General features: G+C 37.8%; 2 protein-coding genes across 9 annotated transcripts in view; one reads left to right on the top strand and one right to left on the bottom strand.

The window, feature by feature from the left end:
* myripb (myosin VIIA and Rab interacting protein b) overlaps positions 1-19,673 on the top strand; it is a 112,177-nt gene extending 92,504 nt beyond the window's left edge. For 2 of the 8 annotated variants that reach the window (XM_078938984.1, XM_078938985.1), the window contains exons 6-17: positions 394-491; positions 635-715; positions 1,209-1,361; positions 2,916-3,102; positions 3,311-3,831; positions 10,706-10,855; positions 10,974-11,675; positions 11,850-11,912; positions 15,598-15,786; positions 15,866-16,027; positions 16,142-16,237; positions 16,364-16,790. In XM_078938984.1, the coding sequence (XP_078795110.1) occupies positions 394-491; positions 635-715; positions 1,209-1,361; positions 2,916-3,102; positions 3,311-3,831; positions 10,706-10,855; positions 10,974-11,675; positions 11,850-11,912; positions 15,598-15,786; positions 15,866-16,027; positions 16,142-16,237; positions 16,364-16,561 (2,600 nt within the window). In that variant the 3' untranslated portion in view covers positions 16,562-16,790. Of the gene's footprint in view, positions 1-393; positions 492-634; positions 716-1,208; positions 1,362-2,915; positions 3,103-3,310; positions 3,832-10,705; positions 10,856-10,973; positions 11,676-11,849; positions 11,913-15,597; positions 15,787-15,865; positions 16,028-16,141; positions 16,238-16,363; positions 16,791-17,201 lie in introns of those variants that run through there. The other 6 variants (XM_011488853.4, XM_011488855.4, XM_011488854.4 and 3 more) reach the window with 6 other exon arrangements.
* Positions 19,674-19,749: 76 nt separating this feature from the next.
* Positions 19,750-23,291, bottom strand: LOC110017282 (prolactin-releasing peptide). Its single transcript, XM_078938989.1, has 5 exons — positions 23,153-23,291; positions 21,942-22,187; positions 21,611-21,861; positions 20,986-21,224; positions 19,750-20,129 (listed from the first exon to the last, which is right to left on the bottom strand). The coding sequence occupies exons 4-5, from the start codon at positions 21,146-21,148 to the stop codon at positions 19,924-19,926; spliced, it is 369 nt and encodes a 122-aa protein (XP_078795115.1). The 5' UTR covers positions 21,149-21,224; positions 21,611-21,861; positions 21,942-22,187; positions 23,153-23,291; the 3' UTR covers positions 19,750-19,923.
* Between the last annotated feature and the right edge of the window lie 1,400 nt (positions 23,292-24,691).

Genomic DNA, 24,691 nt, shown 5'->3' with positions numbered 1-24,691 from the left:
TTACGGTATATGTGTGATATTATGTGTATTATGTCTGTAAAATACCTAAAAAACTCAATTTACTGGATGGTTATAGTATTAAATGTGTAGATCAGCTTTAATTGACCTAAAATTTGTCTAAAAATATTACTTGGTCTTTTGTTGCTCAACCATCTTTTTTTTCTTTGCATCTTTTTTTTCAGTTTTTATCATTTTAGACAATAATACGTGTGTTTTATTATGTGTTGTGTCTGAGGTCATTCTTTGCCAAAAAATGTTTGTTTTTAGAAAAAAATCATAAGGGTTTTACAGGTTTAACCCTGTTTTCTTTTACACAGCTTTGAAAGGGGGGAAATGAAGGGAGAATAGCTCATGTTTGTATCTCAGAGAGGTTGTCTGTTTGTGTGACGCCAGGACACAGTATGGCAGAGACTCTCACAGTGGCCCTTCGTGTTGCTGAGGAAGCTATAGAGGAAGCCATCTCAAAGGCGGAGGAGTTCCCTGACAGCTTGGTGTGAAAAACACTATTTTAGAACTTTTATTTATTCTTGCTTTGTTTCAGCATTGTCTTTCCTTTCTCAATCCTGTCTTTTTTTCCTTTGTGACCTTTTTTTATATGACACCTAATATTTCTCCTTTCTGGCCTGTGTTGTAGGAAAAGCAGAATGAGGCCCGGTATCTGCGGGATAACAAAGACGAGCTCATAGAAGAACTGGCCACCACCATCGTGCAAAAAGTAAGTTGAGAAAGAGCAGGACTTATTCTCACATTTTTTGATGTTTTCATTTACTTTGCAATAGTAAATGTGGCAAATGTAATATAAATGGGCGATGTTACACATGGATACGGAAAAAAGGGACAATGCAGGGAACAAATTTGTGATCCAAAATTTTCCAACTAGCAGAATATAATTTTATGTGCTATAGATGATAAAATTTATTAATGTGAAATCACTTTTTTTTTACATTTTTTAAATAAAGTCTCATTTTAATGCACTAAATTTGAGGGGGCATGTTTCACTTTTAACTGCATTTTTTACTGTCAAGTCTATTAACATAAAACTTCATAATATTAGATGAAAGTTCAATTAGAAACCTTATGAGTGTTTGAATTTCTCCTCTGACAGATTTTACTTTTGAAGACAACCGCGCATTTTGCCTGTTAACTTTCAAGGTCAGAATCTGTGGTTTTCTATCTTTTATTCTGCTCTTCCTTTCTTCTCCCCTCAGATCATCCAGAGGAGGAAACGCTCAGAGATGCAGACAGAGTATGACTTTGTCTGGACTCAGCCTCAGACTCTGATTATGCCCAGTGGAGTGACCTCTCCCTCACAGCCCCACACCTCAAAGCAAGACCCTTCCAGGACCTCCTTCTCCCTTTGGGTCAGTCTTTTACCTAACCTAAGGCATGTATCTATAAAGCAAAATGGGCCATTGGGTTCATGTTTGGTCTTTTTCAGACCAATTTACACTGCATGTGTCCATATGGACATGTATAATGATCATCTGTAGGGTTCTGAATGGCAGTAGTAAAGTCTTAAAAGGAACAAACACATTGGCGAGAGTTTCTTCAGTCAAAAAAGGAGAATTGGACCAAACAAAATAAAAATCCACCTGTGTACCCAGATATCCACTCACCTGCCAATCAAGAACTATGTCCTGGATAATATACACATTTGAGATTATAAGAAGTCAAAACCAACCCTTGAAAGAAAGAACAATTTAATATCAGAAAAGTCTCTGACTCCTGCTTATATTTTTGATATTTAGTTGGACTTTTTTCACTTTTCAACCTGAGAATGAAATTGACACAGTGCTCCAGTGGTCATTTAAGGAACTACAACGTAATTCATGAACAGTAGGTGGAAGGATTTGCATAAAGAATTGCTTAAAATTCCAATCCAGACATTTTTTGATCCATTCTAAAAGCATTTCCAGTGGTCTTTTAATTATGATTTTTGCCAAAGTCAAATAACCTGTGTCCTTTTACAGCCCCTCACAACCCCAATCTGACATTACCAATGTCACAAAAGTAATAAGCAATATTGGTTGCTTAATGTGGTAAAATATAAAATATTTGTGTTCAGAGAGCACTATATCCTCACTGAAAATTCAAATTGATGTTTACTATTTAGCACAAAAAAAAGTGTACAGGATTATGTTTTGCTCCAACACACAATCTTGAGGTTCCTCCTGTTTCACTCCACATGTCAGAAGGGACTCTGGCAGAATTGTCATTGCAGTGTGTGTGCCAAGCATCAGTGCTGCTTCTCTCTATTCTGTTCCTCCCGTTCACTCGTTGAAGATCAAAGTCCCTTGAAATACATGAGAATCCTTGTAGACCGCTCAGCCCACCACTTTATCAGCCTTCTGCAGACACACACTCACAGAGACACAATGCATGTTCACTCACAGCTGTACCCTGCTCCGTAACACCAAACATGCGGGTTAAATCTCACCCATTTTAGAGATGGATGCTTTTGCTTTTGCAGTCTCATGTTCTGTCTGTTCCCTATGAGACCAACTCCACACTTTTTAGGGGGTCTGAATCCATTTAGTTCTATAGGGACGGATTACAAAACAAGTGCCCTGCTAGTCCAGTCAAAAAAAAGCATGTTCATTCCAGCTCTTTGCTTGTTCTGTAGCTCCCCCTGCTGATGGAATGGAGAACCACAGTACGAGAGATTTATTTTTCATGTAATTTAGCCAGAACAAGAGCTTCATGTGGATTAGATTTAGATTTGCATCAGATATTTCAGAACACATAAGAAGAGATACATATTATTCATATTTAAATGTTTTTAATAATCAAACTAGCAAAGGAAAATAGTCAACATGCTCCTTGACCTTTACTATTGGGCCTTCTGTCTGGAGAATTGTGTCCTTCTTTGCTAATTTTACTGTTTTTTTCCAATTGTTTGTTACCTTGTGTAACAGCAGCGGTCTAGGTCAGCATACTCCCTCACCAGCGACGACTCTCCTGAAAAGGCTCCAGAGCTCACAACAGAGGAGGAGGCTACTGTGGCGGGAGGTGGTAACCTGCAGGATTACTCCTCTCTAAAGAGGGAGGCCAAGGCTGCGTCTCTGCCCAGCTGGAAAAGCATGGACCGACTGGACAATTCCAGTAAATGTCCTGATGACACAACTGCAAGAAAATAAATGTCACTTTGCTGTATTAAATTTTAAGAATTAATTTAAACCAAAAGCTGGATTCAGTTTTAGAGATGCTGACAAAGTAAAATATTTCATTTATTTTCATTTGATAAGTAAACCGTGTTTAAAATCCCTCTATTTTGTGTGAAACTCTGTTTTGACCGGTGCTGCTCTCCCAGGTGCATCCTCTGTGCTCCAGAGCCCAGACGGGAACTGGATCGCCCTGCACAGCTCACAGCTGTCTCGGCCCAGTCTGCTCACCAAAAGGAAGAGCCTGGTGTTCAGTGTGCTTGAAAAGGAGTCCAGCGTCGTCTCGGCTTACGACGAGATGGGGTCAGCCTCCGAGGAGGAAGATGAGGGCAGCTGGAGTAAGGCTTTGAGACAGTTTCGACGCAAGCTCTCGGATGAGACCTACTACACAGACTCGCAGCACGATCCTGAGTGGACTTACACTCAGCACCTCCCGGTTACGTCCCCGTCCTCCGGCCAGTACACGAACACAGAAACTCTCAACTCAGACTCTGAAGCCTCATCGTTGGTTTGTCCCCGTAAACCTCTGCCCAAGACTTTTAGAAAAAAAGGATCTCCGGATATTTATCTGCACCCTCATCAGCAGCCCCACTACCACCAACACCTTCAACAGAACTTCCCTCCATACTCAGCTCATGCACAGGCGCTGGACGTGAACTTTAACCCCAAGGTGATGTTTCTCTTTTATGCAACAGGGTAAATATGCTAGGTTCTGGTTTGTTCAGTCTTTATTTTGTTTTTGCTCTGGGTTTAGATTTTCTATTAAATTATATTATTTAAAACAAAATCCTAAAAAACGACAATTTAGAAGTTAATTTGTAACATTAAAATAAATAAATATGATAATAAATTAACAAGGTGAATTTATTAAATTACCAGATTAAAAAAAAAGTCACATACACTATATTACATAACTATTTGCTCACCTGACTTGACTCACATAAAAACTGAATTGCCATTCCATTCCTAAGCCACAGAGTTTAATATCTCCTGAGAGCGGACCATTCTTTCACAACTGTTTGTAAAAACAGTCTTCATCCCTGAGTGCTTGATTTTATACACCTGTGGCCAGGCCAAGTGATTAGCACACCTGATTCTGATCATTTGGATGGGTGGTTTAGTGAATATAGTGTTTGAGGTTTGACTAGCTAAAGTAAATTGCTGGTTTAGTCCCCGCGCATGGAGCGGAACTGAACGGCTTCGCAGATGGCTAAATCGAAGATGGACGCTAAGGCGGTGACGGGTAGGCACAGCTGTGTTGTGACTGGGAAGGAGTGGGGAGATGACGGGGGATGTGAAAGTGAGGATAGTATGGAGATGAGCTTTGGGATTGAAACAGGAAGGGAAAAGAGAGGAAATAGTTTTGATGGAGCTGATCCTAAAAAACAAAGACGAGTGATGTCAACTGACAGTGATGAAGAAGGAAGGGATGGCTATAAAGTCATTTTGAGATTTTCTGAAGGACAAGGGTTAAGTACTTTGAGCCCGATAAAATTGACGACTATCTTGAAGAATCAAGTGGGGGACATTAAAGTTGCTAAAGTCCTGAGAGATGGGAACCTGTTGATTGTTTGTAGAAGTGAGGAGCAGAGGGACAGGGCCTGTAAAATGAGAGAAGTGGGGAAACATAAAATTGTTAGTGTGAGCAAGGTAGGATTGGGAGGTCAGGGGCGGAGGGGAGTGATTTGGGGCATACCTGTGGAAATGTCTATTACGGAATTTAAAGCTAACCTACGAGGGGCAGAAATAAGAGAAGCAAGGAGATTAAGTGTTTTTCGGGATGGTGTGAGGAGGGAATCTGAGGGAATATTGTTGGAATTTATGGGAAGGAGCCTTCCGGACAGAGTGTCCCTGGGATACATGTCTTATACTGTGAGGGAATATGTTCCTAAACCCATTAGATGTTTTCACTGCCAGAGATTTGGACACACTGCTGCTGTATGTAAAGGCAAGCAGAGGTGTCCTAGGTGTGGAGAAGATCATGGCTATGAGTCCTGTGGAAACAAGATGAAACCAAAGTGTTGTAACTGTGGGGGGGACCATAGTGCTGCATATGCAGGTTGTGAGGTTATGAGGAGAGAAGTCCATATTCAAAAAACCAGAGTACTACATAGAATCTCATATGCAGATGCAGTTAAAATGGTTGGTAAAAGTTCTGATAGACAGGCAGGAGTCATACACGAAGTGCCAAACAGTATACAGGACAGGAATGTTGAGGGGAGAGTTTTGATAGATTTGAAGAAACTGGTCACGTTTGTAGCTGGAGTTATAAATGCAACGATGGAAACTAAATCAAAAACAGAAAGAATACAAATCATTGTAAAAGCAGCAGCGAACCATTTGGACATCAATGAGTTGACATGGGAAGAGGTTCGGAATAACCTTAGTGCCCAGTCTAGTCAGGAGGTGGGAAGTGTGGGATAGTAAATGGTTCTTATACTTCAATGGAATGCAAGGAGCTTATTGGCAAATGGACAGGAATTGAAAAAGTGTATAGATGACCTGGATCAAAAACCAGATATTATATGTATTCAAGAGACGTGGTTAAGGCCAAATTTAGATTTTAGAATTTCCCAATATACGGGAATCCGGTGTGATAGAGCAGAGGGAGGTGGGGGTGGTTGTGCCACATTTATAAAAAATAATTTCAATTACAGGGTGATTAAGATAGGGACACAAGAAGAATTTATTGGCATTGAAATTTATATTGGTCTGGGGAGAATAAACGTTGTTAATTACTATAATCCATGCAAAAAGTTAGATCTCAGTCTTCTTAAATCAATTATTCATCTAGACAATGGGCATGTCATTGTTTGTGGGGATTTTAATGCACATAGCACATTATGGGGGGGGAAGGTGACAGATGTTAATGGTGAGGTATTGGAGGATTTGATGGATGAATTACACTTGGTGTGTCTCAATGATGGGAGAGGAACAAGAACTGATGTTCGAACAGGGAATATGTCAGCACTAGATCTTACTTTTGTTTCAAACGTTTTGGCAGGGGGTAGTGAGTGGAATGTACACAACAGCACAATGGGGAGTGACCATTATCCTGTGTTCTCTAGGGTTGGTGGTGATAGAGAACCACCAAGTAATGGAAAGGAAGGAAGATGGCTTTTTCATAAAGCAAAATGGGGTGAATTTACTTTTATGTGTGATGAGGAATGTTCAAACATTAGTATGGAGAGTACGGCTGAAGAAATGGAAAAGAAAATTCGAAATTTAATAATTTCAGCGGCGCAAAAAACAATTCCGAGAAGTAAAGCAACTATGACGAGGAAAAATGTTCCATGGTGGACTGAAGACTGCAAGATAGCAGTTAAGAATAGGAATAAGGGTTTGAAACTCTTAAAACGGACACACACATATGAAAATCTGTTGAATTATAAGAGACTTTGTTCACAGGCAAGAAGGATTATTAAAAAGGAGAAAAGGGAGTACTGGAGGGCTTTTTGTGATAAAATTGGTCGAACAACTCCAGTTAATACGGTTTGGGGAATGATTAGAAAAATGAAGGGTATAAGGAGGGAGTTACAATATCCAGTATTGAAAATAGGTGATGACCTGGCGATATCGGATACGGATAAAGCAGAAATGTTGGCTAAAACTTTTGTGAGCAGTCAAAGTAATGAGAATTTGTCAGGGTATAGGAAAGGGAGGAGAGATGAAATTAGGGAACGGCACTACAAGGACTTTGATGATAACACTTATTTGACAACCATGGATGCTCCGTTTACCTGCTTTGAATTGGATTTAGCACTACATAAATCTAAAATTACATCACCCGGTAGGGATGGTATAAGTTATGTTATGTTAAAACATTTAGGTAGGAAAATGAAATTGAAATTATTGGACATGTATAATAGGGTCTGGAGTGAAGGTAAATTGCCGACCAATTGGAAAGAGGCGGTGGTTATTCCCATATTAAAACCTGGGAAAGATCCGAGCAGCCCAGAAAATTACAGGCCTATAGCACTCACATCACATGTTGGTAAAGTGATGGAAAGAATGATAAATGAGAGATTGCAGTATTACCTGGAAAGTAAAAATTTGCTGTCCCCATATCAGAATGGCTTTAGGAAAGGTCGAGGGACAATGGATCCTGTAATCTGTCTAGAAGCAGACGTTAGGAAAGCCCAAGTAAATAAAGAATATTTGGTGGCGGTATTCTTTGATATTGAAAAGGCTTATGATATGGTCTGGAAAGAGGGTTTATTGATAAAATTAGGTACGTTAGGACTTAATGGAAGAATCTATAATTGGATTAAGGGGTTTTTGTTTGATAGATATGTTCAAGTTAGGATAGGAAAGTCCTTTTCTAATAGGTACGTAGTGGATAATGGAACCCCACAAGGTAGTGTGATTAGCCCTGTGTTGTTTTCAATTATGATTAATGATATATTTAATTCAATTGGATGTGAATTTGGGAAAGCACTATTTGCAGATGATGGAGCCTTGTGGAAGAGGGGAAGAAATATTCATTATGTGGAGAGAAAAATACAAGACGCGATTACGGAGGTGGAAAACTGGTCTTATGACTGGGGATTCAAATTTTCAGTAACTAAAACAAAATGCATGGTTTTTACTAGGAAACGTGGAACTGTTTTGAACTTAAGGTTATATGGAGAAGCAATTGAGCAAGTACATAGTTTTAGGTACCTGGGTGTTATATTGGATACAAAATTGAAATGGAGAGAGAACATTGATAGTATAGTAGGGAGATGTAAGAAAGTCATAAATATAATGAGATGCTTGAAAGGTACTGGGTGGGGAGCTAGTGCACAGGCTTTAAAACAAATATATATTACAATGATTAGGTCAGTCACAGAGTATGGAATTATTGTTTACAATACAGCGTGCAAAACATTATTACATAAAATAGAAGTCATCCAAAATCAGGCTTTGAAAATATGCACTGGGGCTATGAGGTCAACTCCTGCTGTGTCATTACAAGTTGAAATGGGGGAGCTACCATTGAAACTAAGAATTAAACAGCTGATGCTTAACTATTGGGTGAAAATACAGGGTTGTGTAGATGTAGAGAACATGGTTAGGAGGGCTATTGATCCTTGTTGGGAAAGTGATAATGGGACAAATGAAAGTGCTGCTTGGAAATTAGCTAGGTTAGCGAAAAAAGCAAATATTCATGGCAAAACCCTAGTTAAGACGTTTTTGTACCCGACCACTCCTTTCTGGATTTTTCCAACTGCGCAAGTGGATTTGTATCTCCATAGAACAATGGAGGATAGAAAAGGGAAGGGAAACTGGGATGAGTTAACAGCAGACAGATTAGACACAGCCCACGCTTCATTTATACCCATATATACAGATGGATCTAAAGACCCAGCAACAATGCGAACTGGTTTTTCTTTCTGTATCCCTACATTGGACAAATCTGTTGGAGTTAAGACGTCAAAGGATCTTTCAGTTTTTACAGTTGAAATGTTGGCAATATCATATAGTTTACACTGGCTAGAACAGAACAGAATTGGGGATGGTATAATTTGTTCAGATTCATTGTCAGCTTTGATGTCTCTGGAGTCATACAATTCTGAGAGCAGATCAGATATTTTATATGAAATTTATGAGAGTTTGATCAGGTTGGCAAACTTGAAAATAAACATCAGATTCATGTGGGTACCAGCACATAGGGGGGTGGAGGGAAATGAAATGGCTGACTTCCTGGCAAAAAGGGCATTGAAACGGGGAATAGAGATGGAAATTCCATTAGATAGGACAGAATTTAGGGCAATTGTTAGGAGGCGTATTATGGAAGAATGGCAGACACAATGGGAAAGGGAGAGGAAAGGAAGACATCTATTTAGTATTCAGGACAGAGTAGGGAGAGGTATGAATGTCAGAGTAAACACCAGAGATAGCTGCATAATATCACGGTTGAGGATGGGACACACTGGTTTAAATAATACATTGCATTTGATAGGGAAACATCCAACTGGTTTGTGTGAGTGCGGGAGAGGGGAAGAGTCGGTGGAGCATGTGCTATGTCAGTGTGAACTGTATAGGGAGGAAAGACGACAACTGGAAAGTAGGGTACGGATGATAGAGGGTGAGCAAATGACTTTAAAGAAGCTTTTGGGAGGGGAGGAGAATTTCAATGGTGCGATTGTAGGTTTTTTGAAAAGAACTAGGTTATTGAGGAGAATTTAGTTTATTTTTTTTTTTTTTTAAGTTACATTTGGTTAGGTAATCCCCACTCTGACCCACACTCCAACACAGTAGGTGGCGGTAATGCACCTTCACGTTAGTGCCTCCCGCCAATAAAATCACAAGAAGAAGAAGAAGAAGAAGAGGTTTGACTAATTCTGTGACTGAGATAGTTGGACTTGAAATGTCTACACCAATCCTTTTGTTTTCTACTTTTAAAATATGTCACTCTCTTCTCATCCACATTAGTATTCAAGGATGGGACACTAACACGAAGAAGCTCCTTCAGATTTGAAGAGGCGTAAAACATCTGAGGGGCTTTGTGGTGGCCTTGAAAAATGGATTCAGTCTGTACTGAGCGCTCCATACTGAAAATAAAAGGCCTCCACGGACGAAGGTCACACAGGCAGAAGCTTTTGAAATGTCTGCGAAAGCTTTCAGAGACCAGCCGACCTTCAATGGAACTCAGGTTTTATTTAGAAAAAAGTTTAAAGATCCCTCTTTTGGGAATCCAGCGGATCACCTTTAGATATAATCTGTGAAGGCTATGAGAAAAGACTTTTCTATAAAAAAAAGCTAAATATCACCTTTATAAACCTGTATCACATAATATTGTAGGTATAAATAAAGAGTCATACAAAGCAGAAAATGCACTGTTGAGTGAAATATGTGATGAAGGTTTTGGTAAATTCTTTAATCTTTATTTAACATGTATGAATTCACTTGTGATTTGCAAAATAATTAGTAAAACACATTAATGTTTTACTAAGAAGCCCATCGAGACGACTGTTGTTGTGATTTTGGGCTATACAAATAAAATTGAATTGAATTGAATCAATGTCATTAGATAAATTACCTGAATTACATTATTTAACCATTTCTAGAACTAACAAAAAATGTTGTGTCATAGTTTCTGAACTCAAATATAAGGAATTCATTTCTGTTTGTAAGTTTCTTGTAGAAATCACAAATTATTTTTTTTCCAAAAAATGCCTTGTTTCCAATTGTCATAAATGTTTACCCATTTGACAACTCCCTCTTTGAAAGCTTTAACAAGTCATAACTATCCAAAACGCCTTTATTTTAGAAGTATTTATGAGTTAAATGTTTTTTACTTTTAGTTATCTATTATAAGTACAAGGACAGAGAAAGGATCAAAATAAGACATCAAGTGAAACTTTCTGCACTTCTTTGTAGTTCTTTAATAAATAAAAATTCACATACCCTCATGATTACCCCTCCTCCATGCTTGACTTTTGTCATGTGTTTATACCAAAGACAGTATTCATATGACAGCCTTAATGTTTACCTTGGAAATGCTCCAAAAATGATGAAACACTCTGACATGACCAGATGTACTCACCTGCTTTTTCCAGGTAATAGGGGACAGCAGTGATGGAGAGGAGAAGCAGTCTGATCCTAAAAGAAGATCCCGGCGACGAAGGAAGAGCAGAAGGGAGTCCTCAACAGAACGGGGCCGTCCTGGATCCCAGAGCCACACACAGTCCATCTACCCACTAGCACAGGTAAAATATCCAGTTCCTAGTTCACAAATTATTCTAAATAATTCTTATTTGATATGCCCAGCAATAGAGGCTTTTGCCCTTTTGATTTTATCTGTGTTCATTTGACTTCACACTACAGGAGAACAGTGGTATCCTACTCAATGCCTTGCTAAAGAGAGGACTTAGTGAGGAACATTCGGTAATCGGCAGCGGACCAATTGCTGCTGCCGCCCCAGACACCCTGATTTTTCAGACTGCGACACCTCAACTGGAGGATTTAGACACAGCACTTTCAAACTCATCTGACCCCAACTGTCCCCAACTCCACTCTTTGGCTCAAGGGTCACAGCTCTCTAACCCTGGATCTGCAGATGTGCTGGAAGAGAAACTACAGTCCAGACTCTGTCAGCTAGTCAGCAACAGCAAAGGCGACGATGATTGCGTGAGGTGGTCTGTGGACAAACAGATGGATGCCGAAAGTCACCAATCAAGGCCGAAGGACACAGAGAGACACAGGCATCGGGAAAGTGAGAAGAGAGAAAAAGGAAGTGAGACCAAGGAGCAGGTAAATGGCAAAAAAAGTGTAAAGCAAGTAAAGAGTCCTTCATTGCAAGAGGAGGAAGGAGCGTGGAAGAGGCAGTTAGAGAAAGGAGGACACAGTTTAGAGGAGAAAGTATCAGAGCAGGACCAGAGGAGAGAGGAGAAAAGGCTAAGTAAGAGGCAACATAGTAGAGATGCAGAGAAGGAAGGGGGACAAATAATTGGCGCCAGAAGTGGATCCAGTGTGAGCTCACCTGCTGTGACACCTTCTTCCCAGGAGGGGGAGCTATCAAACAACCAGGTAAGGACACCCTTTTCCTTACTGTTTTTGTTTCTATTTTATCCCTAAACCAACATTTACCCATCCCACCTGTCTCCTGTTCTGTACAGTTTCTATGTGCTTTGTTTAGTCCTGTGTGTGTTTCTTATTGTGTGCATTCCAGTATGCATGTTTGTGTGTTTCTGTTTAAATCAGGTGGAACAAAATTACTTGGAAAAAGAGCAGAAGTACCGGTTTCTCTCTTCTTACTCACAACAGGTGAGGTTGTTTTGTAACTATAAGAACACACATTTTGAATATTTAAAAATAAAAAGTAATGCTGCAGAAAAATAACAAAGAGGGACCCCAAAAAAGAAAAATATTTTATATAAAGGTTTGAATAACTTTACGTTGGTTTTCCTGCTTGGGTTGGGGCATTTGTGAAGTCATTTGACAAAAGATTTGAAAAAATGTTTCCTTTTTTTATAAACAATAAACTCCAAAAAGGCCAAAAACAACATAGCTGCAGGTGCTGTAATACTTTATGTCAAGAACAGCCATAATTCCTCCTAAACAGAAAAAAACAGCATCCGTGATTCTGTTACTTCTGCAGGGAGAGACTAACACATAACAGTGCAACTGGCCAAAGGCACTGTGAACTAAAAAAGCAAACACAGTTAAAACTAAACTTATTTTTAAGTGTCTCATGAACATAATAATTGATTTTAAAATGCCTGTCAAAAACAGCAAATGAGGCATTTTTGTACGAACTGTGATCACCTAGTTTGAAGCGTCTGGATTAGGTGCAACTTTTCTCCCTATGAATCATTTCTATGAGACACACAACGCCACAGAGTCAGGTTCACAGACAAACAAACATCTGTGGAGGAAACGTCACAATTTTCATTTGCTCTCACGGGTGACGTCTTCTCGTCTGCTCTTAAAATGTGAGTTTTTTTTTATTTTATCTTTTCAAATTCATCAGGCGGAAAAACAGCGTGACAAGTTGTGTCCTTCTGGTTTTGATGCAGGTTGTCTTCACACCTGATAAGCACCATTTCAAAGGGCATCAGTATATGGGATCTTTATAAACAAAAATTCTGGAAGGGGAAAAAAATCCTGCGGCTCTTTCTACTTTTGAAAAAAATCTGCTAAATGCTTTCATCTTTCAAGGTTTTATTTTCTGGACCTGCTTTAAGCCAAAAACCCTCAGTTTTTGCAGGACATGTAGTTATATACAGTTACTTCGATGTGGGACTCATCATTTATCTCTTTTTAACATTTCATTATAATTTCTGAAAATTACTTTTGTTTTTGGAAATGTTTCCTTTTATTTTCTTTCCCTTTTTTTGTGTTTTAGTTTCTGGAATTTTTTTTGACTTCTGAAATGTTATGCTGTTTTCTATTATTTTTTTTTTAAATTGTCCCTGTGCTCTTTAATATGTTTTTGTGTTGAATGATTTGTTGGTGTGATTTGAACTTCCAGGCCACCGTAGACATGGCAATTAACAGTTTACAAATAATTTATTACTGCAGTCTTGTACAGTAAGAAAAAAATGAGCCATTGAAAGCATTCTAAGAAGAGGAAGATGAAGCTAATGTACATGAAATTTATATTTTGTCTCATAAAAAAGCCATAAGCTCCGTCTTACAACAGCCTTAATGCCCTGACTCATATTTGGTCAATCTCTGTATTTTTAACATCTCATTTGAAATGTACGGTACTCCAAAGAAGAAAAAAAAATCACTAAAATTAAAAATGTGTTAATAAAAAGTTCTGTGGTTCTGTTTTTAGCTTCTCTTGTTTGAGTAAGGTAAAATGAATTTCCTCCTCTTACTGTGTTCTGTGTGTGAGGATGCACACTGATGCCCTGGCTCTTTGAAGTGATAGAGGACATCACTGTTCTTTCTTCACCGAGCATAAATCGACGGCTCACAGAGCCACAGACACACAAAAAACGGATACCTCTTTTTATTTCTTTCTCCGTCCTAACAGCTTCCTTTTACGCCAGCTGAATCTCAGCCCTCCAGATCTTAAGAAGGGATCAATATCCCCCCAATGCTATTGATCAAAGCTCCATCCAAAGATTTAGTCATTACTGAAAAGGATCTGTCAGCCTTTCTTTCTTTTCCTTTTCTTGTGCAGTGCTTCATCTCCTTGTAATAAAAAAAAAAGCAGCAGCCTTCTTCTTCCACACTCTTTACCATTGAATGACTGTTTACCCCAGCTATGCTTATTACCCAACAGAGCTTGGATTTATATTAAAGCTCCTTCAGGTGATCAATATACTCTTTGATAGAAATAAAGGAAACTATCCACATGTCACAGATGTTGTTTTTATAGTTACAAGAGTTGCTTCCTAAGAGTGTTATCTTAAAGTAACAGTAATTAACTTGTGCCATTTAACACTCATTTCCTAGTCACCACAATGAAAACATGTTTGTTTTATTTGTTTCATTACAGTTTCATTTGGCATTAAAACAATGCAGAAATGACATGACCTATGTTTTATTTTTTTTTGTGCTTGCTTGTTGGTGGATATTTGCATGTTGATTGGTTGGTTGTTAGTAATTTTTGTTGGTCTCCACCAAAATAAAGCTGTAATGAAGTAGCATCAGTTTGCAGGACAATGCCTGAATGCTTTTTTATATATATATATTTTTTTAATCTTTCAGTCCATCAGCAGTGTCTATAGTTTAAACCGGACAACTTATACCTTCAACTTCAACTCATGTTTGAATTCATTGAAATGTTCAGGGTTTTATAGCAAAGAGAGTTGTTTCCTAGTTTTTGGAATCTATCAGTAACTTGTGTACAAAAAAAAAGCTTAAAACCCCTCACATTTGAGTTTTTGCTATTGTTTTTTAACCAAAGAAGCATCAATATTAAACTGATGTTTAAGTTTGTGTCCATTTGCAAGCTAATGGAATTTCATTTTAGGTGGTATTACACTTCCAATCCCTGGTTGTGAAACACTTTTTAGATATTTTTAAATATATTTTGGGTTAAAAACTAAAAAAGAGAAGATACTGTATTTTTTGCAGCTTTTAATTTAATTAGCAGTTTAAGAAATCAGAAAAAAAACATTCAAGCAAATAAAAACACAATAAAAAAACAAAACAAAATGTAAATATGTACATCAAGCCTGATTTAGGTTTATAGCCATAAATTGAGAGAAAAATAAGGAAACATATTTATATGTGTTCATACATCAGTAGATGTTACCACTATAATTTTTGGGAAATAAAAACAGTCTTACATACATTATACACATGATAATCTTCCTTTTTTTTCATATTTTCAATTACAGTTCAGATCGATTTCTTATGGGAAAAAACATATTCTTTTTTTATTTTTTTTAAGAAAAGTCTTTTGTTTAGTCTAATTACCCTCACTTTTGTTTTCAAATGTTATTGTACTTCATTATCTATTCTCAAAGACCACTTTCCTTTTTTATTTTGAGGTGTCACATTGATTCTCAAGGACCCTTTTACTACTCTTTTAATTTTTCCAAAATTAATTTTCCACTCTCAATTTATCTTTAGACTGACTTCTATTCCAAGCCTTTCAATATGACTTGACTCACATCCTTCTCTATAAACTCCTGTTACTTTCCAGGTCAAGAGTTTAGGGTCTTTTCTCAACATGCTAAGTAAGATGATGACAAATTGGCCGTCATTGTCCTGTGGTTTTAGAAGATTTAGGTTGAGATGTATTTTTTGCGGTAGTCTTTTGTTTTTCAGTTTGTTGTGGAGATATGTGCACTGTCTTCATACATTTGTGATTTCAAAGAAGAATATTACTCCCAAAGTTTCTTCTTTTTCTCCTTTTGCACTTGTATCAGTGCTGCAGCAGATTTGGAGTAGCTTAAACATGGGTTCAATGTATTTAAGTTGATAGTTTATGTAATTTAAATGAGTGAAATCTGCAATTTCATGTTTCCTGCTTTCTTTCTTCACTCAGAAGTACTCGGCAGCCTCTCTCTGCAGCATCACTACAGAGGTGCTAAAGGTCCTAAATGCTACGGAGGAACTGATCGGGGAGGCAGGGGGTGACAGCTACACTCCCACTGAATCCATGAGTGCCTCTCCTATATCCAGCAGCTCTGAGACTCGCAGGCTGGACCAGAGACTTACCAAGATGGAAGAGAATGTAAGGCTGAAAAACTGTTTTGACTCCACATTTGTTGCTTTTTAGAATCCACATTTCAACTTGTTTTTTTTCTGAGCAGGTGTACCTAGCTGCTGGGGCGGTGTATGGTCTCGAGGGAGCGCTGGGGGAGCTGGAACAATGTGCCCGTAGTATTAGCTGTGCAACCTCTGACACTGAGCTGGCCTTTTTGGAGGACCAGGTGGCTACTGCAGCAGCACAGGTCCAACAGTCTGAACTACAGGTACAGACTGGAATTGTTGACCGTTTTGGAAGATTTTTGTGTTGTATCAATATATTTGGGTGTTAAAGAATTTACAGGGGACCTTGTTTCTTGTTTATGTCTTTTTGTGTGAAGATATCGAACATCGAGGCCAGAATATCAGCTCTGAAAACAGCTGGGTTGAATGTGACTGTCTGCAATCGCTTTGCCAAGCTTAAGCCAAAGTCCAAGGTTTGACATCATCTCTTTGCAGTTTTTTTTTGTTTGTTTTCATGACATTAAATTATGTTTTTTAATTTTACAGCATTAACTGATCACTTTTTATTTTAAATGGAAAACTGATTGCTTTGGTTGCAGCCTGAAACTCTGGACTCATCGCGACACCAGAGGAGGAAACTCCCAGCTCCTCCACTGAAAGGTATTGAAATGATTACCTCTCCTGAGTTTACACACAGAAAACATGGACAAAGTATTGCTTCATACAGTCCACACCAAGAGTTCAAAATGACCACCCACCTATTGCTCCTCAGTTGGCAACAGCTTGAACAAAATTAAACAAATCTTCTTTATAATAAATAAATGATGCAGCTTTTACATACATGTGTGATGCGGAGGAGAAAAGCAGAAGAACATTTCTATGTTTCTTTAGTAAACATGTCACAATTTGCATTTTGTCGAAGAAGAGCGATACACCTGAATGGAAGCAAGAGTGAATACACCTGCTAAAAGAAAACTAAATATCTGAAAAGCCCCATTAGATTTGAAGTAGCCAAATGGAGACACAGGCAGAAGAGGACCATAAGGTTTCTTTATCAACCAACAAGAAGTCGGCTGCTTTTCATGTTCGTAAATGGCTTTTTTCCGTCAAAGCTTCCTTTATTTCTTCTTTGTCTCCTTTTTCGCTCGCATTCATGCAGCAGCTCTGATTCAAGGTAGCTTTGTCAGAATGGCTTCAATGACGAGTTGCATGTCACATCATTCAGTCCAGTTTAGGGCATCTTTTGCAAGTGTCTTTCATGTAGCACACTGCACCAAGAGGATAGTTCTGACATTCAAAAATGAGTCATTTGTATTCATCTGCATCAGAAGGCATCAACAGTTTTGTATTGTATTGGATGTAGTGGATAATCCAGCTTTATTACAATATCTTTGTCTAGTTGTTTTTTTTGTGTTTCTTTGCTTTTCCTACATTCAGAAAAGTTGGAAACAGATCAACAGATGACTGCATTTCGGCCATAGTGTCAGGCAACAGCACAAGTCTCTTGGGGGCCACCTCAGAACCCCAAGGACAAGGGCCCTTTCCCATCCAGTGCCTTGACTCAGCGTCTGCCTCAAACTCTTGGCCAAGCAAGGGCTAATACCCGCCCTGTGCAACCCACCTAAAACCGATCCGTCAGCCAACTGCATCACAGAAAAAAAAACATGACTGGCTCGTGCATGTTACCTAATAAAAGGGGTGACCTAGGATTTTCTGTGTCTGCCTTAAAATCGGAAAAAGTCGTAAAATATCTTTACAAAGAAACATGCATTTTTACTCTGTTTTCAGGAGAGTTGTGACTAAAAGCTGTGGAATAATCCCTAAGGTTCAAACTTTCTGTAAATCAGTGTGCCCAGAGAAGGCTGAGCCTAGCTTTACTCTATAGATAACATAATTTTGAAAAGATAAGAAATTAGACATTTTGTGGGGATGATACAACCCAAATGTTTTATTTTACTTAATTTACAAATTTTAAAACATCATCTACCTATTGAAAACCCACAGCACTTATGCATTGAAACCCTTGTAAAATATGTCACTTTTGAAAATAGAGAGTAGCAGAAATATTTGATAGTTTGAAAGTTTGAGATCCCATGAAATCGTCATTATTTAAGGAAATGTAGAATAGCTAAACATATGCCATGGTTTCCTGCAGGCCATTTTAACAGTTAGCAGCTATTTAGCTGACCAAAAATCACAGAAAGGGAAAGGGGAAACATCTTTGTTAGTGACGTAGCTCTAATCGATTTTATTTAGAGTTTGAGTGCCTCGTGCATTGATCTGTATCAGTCAGTGAAGGAAGGTTGTGCTGGAACTACAATGCACTTCTATCATAATTAAGGTCAAATTTTACCCGTAGAATGTTGGAAAATATTAAATAAGTAGAGAGGTACACCCTGACATTAAAAAACATCTCTGGGTTAAAAAAATATATATGTATGTAGACTAAACCTTGATATATATACAGTTTTGTAAAAGAAAAACTGTTCTTAAAAAGTCACGGTGTAATGAGGGGATCAACTCTTTTGGCTCAGGAATGTTATGATCACTTTTATCTGGAGTTTTAATAAAGGAAAATGTCATAATTTACCTGTATTCTTACAACCTTAATTTGGTATTGAAATAAATCCATAAGTTGTTTTACCAATGTCCGAACTTTGATCTACTTCTGCATTTAGCACAAACCCTCCAAAGTCAATCATTCAGGTTAAAATTTTAGTTTTGCCCTAGTCACTTAGCCTACTCGGTTTACTTTTGACATTTGTGGCCTTTTGTTTGAATGAAATGCTCTCCTTTTGCAGGGTCATGCCTGAACTTTTGAGTTGCATGCGGAAAATCTTGCGAAGGTTTTTACATTGCAAAGTCTAATGGGCTCTACAAAAAAGAATGCCATGAAACCATGATTTTGTTACAAGCAATTTATTTTTGTATTTTGTGAATGTTTTATGCAATACCACTGAAAAAGATTACTACTGCAATTTAAAGACTTTATTCTCACCTCAGCGGAGCCGTCCTCAATCTGTCCAATCAAACTCTCACGTGTGCTCAGTGCTTTCAGTGTAAGTTTGCATTCGTCATTTGATTCAATGTCCAAACTGTTGGTGGTAAATGCAACGAAAATGCAGGAAGCAACAGGAAGGCGGTCCAAATCCACCTCGCAAACACCAAGAAATTTGAAAAGCTACACTTTCTGTATTACTTCTGTGATCCTTTTTGTAGAAGTCGGATGTAGTTTTGCACAAACGGTTAAAAAATTGGTATTTCTTAATGGGGTGCATGAAAGGTCAGGTGGCCCGCTATTTAAATGCTCCTTTCCTGTCACTTAGCAACCGTCATCATTGGAGCCGTTTACATCTTTGGGTTTACACATGATCCTTTACTTCTGTAGGTCTCGTTCTCCACAGGTGTTTTGTATAAAAGCATGTTTCTGGTTTAAGCGATTTGATGTAAGGTTTCCTGTGAGAAGCACACCTGCAAGGGTCCAATCCTCAGTGTTCCGTATTTTTCTATTATTAAAAAAAACAAAATATAAATTTAAAAATGTATTAATATATGTATACGTGTGAAAAAAAAGAAAATGGTATTGAAAAGTGTTTATTGCCCAATCATAGTTGACAAATCAGTGTTGTTTGCAAAGGACTAAAATTTGTTATGACTTGTGAAGCTGGATTCACGCAGGAAGTTTTCTTGTTTTGAATACCATCTACTTCCTGTTCACATCCGGTTTAAATGAGATTCACTGTGCACAGCTCCACATTGCGGGCCTTTATGAGCAATGTTTGTTGCTATCCATCTGACATGTTGGGGAAAATATTAAGCAAAAAAGAAAAAAAATGCAGATTCTCTATGTGCCACAATACTATAAGAAATACTATGTATTATAAAATAAATGGAATTTGCCAACTAAGACTGAGTGTTTTCTTCTTTGAGAAGAATTTTTGAAACCTCTACATGTGGAAAAGCTGGAAGCAAGGGCATCAACAAATATAATCACACCGTCCTTATTTATTAATCAATATAGAATACATATTTATGTACAGACACTTTTTGTAAATGATCTGAAAAATGCCTAAACAGACAGAAAATAAAAGAAATTTCGATTGAGATCAACATGAAGACACGAAAAGTTTGTGGTTGGATGAAAGACGAGAGCATGTGGTCATGGAAACCAGCCACTGTCTTCTCTGTCCAGTTCTTTTCCAAGGCTTTCCTTGTTTTTGAGGCTGCTGAGCAGCAGCTCCAATGTCCTGACGACAGGTTGCATCCCACCTCTGCCCAGCTGATCCGCACTGATGTGCCTCTTTCCAAAGCGCCCGATGGGTCTCACCCCACGACCCACATACCAGAAAGGGTCTATCTCAGGACCTGCATCGTTAGGGAGAGACAGCCATGCAGCAAAGCAGGTTTTACATTTCTGGGAGTAAGAGTTCATTTCAAAATAAAATTTTACAACTGCCATTTAAACTCATAGCCATTACGTTTCAATTGTAAATTCATCTTGTCTTTGTACCTTTTTTTTTTCATTTTCATTTATTTATTTGTTCCTTTCATGAAAATTGATGTTCAAATGTTTACATATTTCTCTTACATATTGAACATTTTCATGATTAGAAGGGAGCAGAATTGAAGAATACAATTCTTATAATTGTCTTCTCCCTTTTAAACATTGCATAACCTTCAAACTTAAGTTTTCAAATTTTCTTTTTTTTGTCTCCTCTGACTTTTCTTGTGTTTAATAAGAACAGGATTTTCAAAAGACTATATTGTTAATAACAACTTTATTATTACCTTGCATGTCACTGTATTGGTTTGCATTCACTTGCTGTTTTTTCTTCCAATTAATTTACAACTTTGAGTGTAAAATCAGTTTTATCTTAAAATTGAAAAATAACAGAAAATGTTTTATTATTTATCATTATAGGTGCTCTATTTTTATAGAAAGGTTTAAATAACCTTGTTTGAAGATTAGGTTAAAAAAACATTTCATTATAACTTCAATGTATTATTTTCTATAATAAACAAAAATTAGCTCTTTCCTTCAAACTTCAGAAATCAGAAAAACTCTTAAATCAAAATCTTCTTGAATATGCAGTGAATGACTAGAAAATTTAAACATCTAGGAAAACATTCTTAATAAGAAAAGGCACAACTCTAAGGAAAAGCTTGGATCGACAATAACAGCGGTCTGAAAAAAGTCAAATGAAATGAGAATAGCTCTTACTTCTGTTGTCGACGTTGTGGACGATGTGGAAGTCGTGCTCCACCGTGGTGCTGTGAGCGCGGCTGAAGCTGGAGGAGAGGAGGAGGAGCAACACCAGCGCAGCGGGCAGCCAGCGACGTGTAAGGGCGCAAAGGCGCACATCAGCCACTCTCCTTTGCAGCATGCTGTGCAGGATGTCAAGGCACTGGGAGGGATGGAGCACACCGCCTTGTTTCTCAACTGTCTCTGGATACTGAACACTGAAACAATAAAGTGAAACAATACATCTTAAATACATCTTATGAAAGCATTAATGAGATGAAAGATTATTTGGCACACTATGGTAAAGATATCTCCTTAAAGTGGCAGAACATGAAAAGTGCCCTAACTAAGCGCAAAGTTCAAACAGAATATAGAAAATTAATTTAAAAATATATTACAATGACTCATTTACACCTTTTAATGCACATCTTCATAAGGAAGTGATTTCAAATATGAGTTCTAATGTGTTCTATTTGAACCATATAAATGAGATAGGAAAGATCACACAGATTTAAACTGAAAATAAAACTTGAAAACACACTTCTGTTGCATTTACCAAAGTGAATTTGATAAACAGTTGGAAATTGTAACGTGAAAAACTTACCTCAAACTTTGGTCAGGGCCGTGATCAGTCGGTGGAGGTTTGAAGTTGTTAATGAAGAGCAGGTGCGCTCCAGCTTATTTATCTGTGCTGCTCATGAGGTAGCTGGATGATGAGTCAAGAGCGTCACTCACTGTGAACCCAGACCAAAGGACGCATCGCCCATCTTTTCCTCCTCCTCCTCCTCCTCTTCCTCCTGTTTTTTTTAGAGCCCCTTGGTTCTTTCAGAATTGGGTTTGAAGTCTTCCTGATGTCTGTCACGCAGCAGAGAAATCCATCAGGAAGCCAATGACATGCAGACATCTTTAAATTACCAAATATGGGGAAGACTCACCAGAACTAGAAGGGCTTTTAGCTGGTGACCTGGATCTGTGGTGGGCGTTTGTGACAAACCTTTCATCAATCAGCTTGACTGCAACAGCAGTTCATCATGAACAGGTTTTCTGTCACAACCTTTACTCTCTATCACTAATACCTGAAATGTTTTCCTTTTGTTTATTTTTTTCAAAGCTTATAATGCTTCCAATCAGTGTGAAGACATTTAAAGGGATATATTGGTGAAGGAAGAAATCAGGGACCACTGGAGGGAGGATGGCAAAAGACATTGGAAGAGGGTCAAATGAGAACAGCAGAGAGGAATGCCATTACAAATAAAAATAATCAAAAAAAGATATTTCAAACTGTTTTTTTATTGTTACTGTTATTAATATTAAAGCAGACGGGTTTTTTTTTAGCTAGGGTGCTATTTCTGAAGAAGTTCAATTGATGAATTCTTAACCTTTGTCAATAATGATACTTATATTGACTAAAAAATTGGGGTAGAAGAGATAACCTTCTGCTAAGGGGGGAGCAGCTGTTCACTTTAACCTGTACCATCAGAATCCAATTTAAATCATTATTATTTAAGAGCCTTATGAAGAAAAACAATCTCCAAAAAGTACATGTTTTCTCACAAAATAATTTGAATTATAGCATTTGTTCATAAACCAGTCAGATCACTTTGAAACACCTAAGCATTAGTGAGCATTTCTTTTGGATTTTTAAAAGAAATTCAAAAATTTATTACTTCTTCCAGAGTACTATTTAAACTAATTCACATTTTCTGTCTTTTTTTATTTGAAATTAGCATTGTCTATCTTGAATACAAAATCTTTCTTTGCAGCTACAAATCTGGCATAGATGACGTCATACCAATCATATGCAACTGTAGAGTCACATCTATGAAGATGGCAGACAAAGAAACTTTTTGAAACTTCTAGAAGTTATTTTCCATAGTCTTCTTCAATTAACTTTATATTTAGCTGTTATTAATTCATAAAACATGTTTTTGGACTGATGGAGAAGCTTGGTTCCCTGGGAAAACCTTTGCATGCACAGGGAGAACACATAGATTTTACTAAGAAAGAACCCAGTGATTCTTCTGGACAGCGCTTACCCCACCATGCAGCCCTAATTACAATCCCCTTGCTCTTATTTGATTCTAGTCCAATATAAATCATGTGATTTCATGCACATAAAGTCTGTCCCGAGGAGTATTTTTCTTACCTCACATCCGTGTAAGCTCATGCTGACGTTAGATATGGCGCAGATCTTGGCTGCAATAATGAGAAGATAAGTACCTCAGGATGAGCGATGGCGATGCATTGAGCAGCTAATAAATCATAGAAGTGATTAAATTTAGCCTTATTTAAAAACAAAGCTTGTGATTGGTTGGTTTTGTAACATGGACGTGTGCATTTGGTTGGCGTCAATGCAGGAACCACATCAGAAAAAATTTTCATGTGAAACAAGTAAAAAAATGTAAACAACATAATGTGTCATGAGAAAAAAAGCAACTAAGGAAATGTGTTCCTATATATGTTGATTATAGAAACAGAAGAAACATGTTTTTGTTTAAAAAAGGCTTCAGTTTGTTTTTTCTATAATACATTTGGGAGCCAGCAGAGCTCTGAGGAGGCATCCAGTATTGATTGAAGAAACCTTGCTTGCAGGATGATTAACGTCTGCCAGTGTGTTGTCTAAATCATTCGCCCTTTCTGCTACAGTATATTTTGTTAATTGCCTCACAAATCAGGGCGTAGTAAGTGTGGGCTGGGTGGGTTTGGCAACCATGTTCCTTTAAAAAGCACATGACTGTTAAGCAAGGCTTTGTTGTTGAATTGATAATTTTTCATGGCTAAGGCAGGGATATTTATTATTTTATGTCAAACCATATGTTGTGATTGCAGAGACACAAGAGTAGAAAAAAAAACGCAAAATTTGCTGTTATACTTTAGAAAATGCATTTACTGATACTGTGGAAGGCCCAGTAGCCTAATGAAATAGACATCAGCCTCTGGAGCTAGGGGCTTAGGGTTCATTCTAATCTAAGAGAAGCAGTATTTAATTAATTACTGTTTGTGGATTGGAGTTATCTGACAACATCACCCACTGAATCCTGAAGCTAAAGACTCACCAGGCATATGATGGGTGTTCAAGAACATACTAAAAGCCAGGTTCTTGATCACACACAAGCTTTTTGTGTTCACACTGCACTAGCACATTTTCAACACCCACACTTTGTGTGAAATATCAAAGCAGGAAAAACCAGCTTTTATCTATTCCAATTTATGAAAGACTTGCTGTCATAAATATCTGGCAAATATTAAGTTCTCCACATGATCAATTTTTCAAACGGTTCTGTGAATTAAAGGGGACATCATCCATTTGTCACTACCAAATCTGAGTCATTAAAAGTTCGTCCTGGTTTAACTTTTAACGCATGTTCAATGGACATGCTTTTTGTACATTGAGTCCGAAAACTGTCCTAAAAACTTGTGTAGTTATGTGTGAATATACGAGTTTTGACCATGGAAGCCAGAAACACACGTTTTTTCATTGGAAGTGGCCGCTTGCTGCTGAAGCCAGGGTGAATGTACTCCATATGTTCACACTGCCTTCAGCAAAAAGCAGAGCTGAGGGCGCTCTTGAACCTGAAAAACACATGCTATCAAAATAATTTTCACTCGATGAAATTCTCTAGTGTCTGGTCTCAAAATAATGTGCCACAAAAGCCAGCCAATCACAGACACAGATATGAAGGTT

This window comes from Oryzias latipes, chromosome 20 (assembly GCF_053564925.1).
Source record: "Oryzias latipes strain Hd-rR chromosome 20, Olatipes_Hd-rR_3.1".
Classification (NCBI taxonomy): Eukaryota; Metazoa; Chordata; class Actinopteri; order Beloniformes; family Adrianichthyidae; genus Oryzias; species Oryzias latipes.
Note: the sequence above shows the minus strand (reverse complement) of the source record. Positions and strands in the feature narration are given on the sequence as shown.

What these genes read in the sequence shown, in the direction of transcription:
- LOC110017282 (XM_078938989.1), bottom strand. Translation starts at nt 21,148, where the DNA reads ATGCTGCAAAGGAGAGTGGCTGATGTGCGCCTTTGCGCCCTTACACGT. An exon ending in CCACAACGTCGACAACAGAA is followed by an intron (nt 20,130 to 20,985) that starts GTAAGAGCTATT and finishes CTAACGATGCAG; the next exon opens with GTCCTGAGATAGACCCTTTC.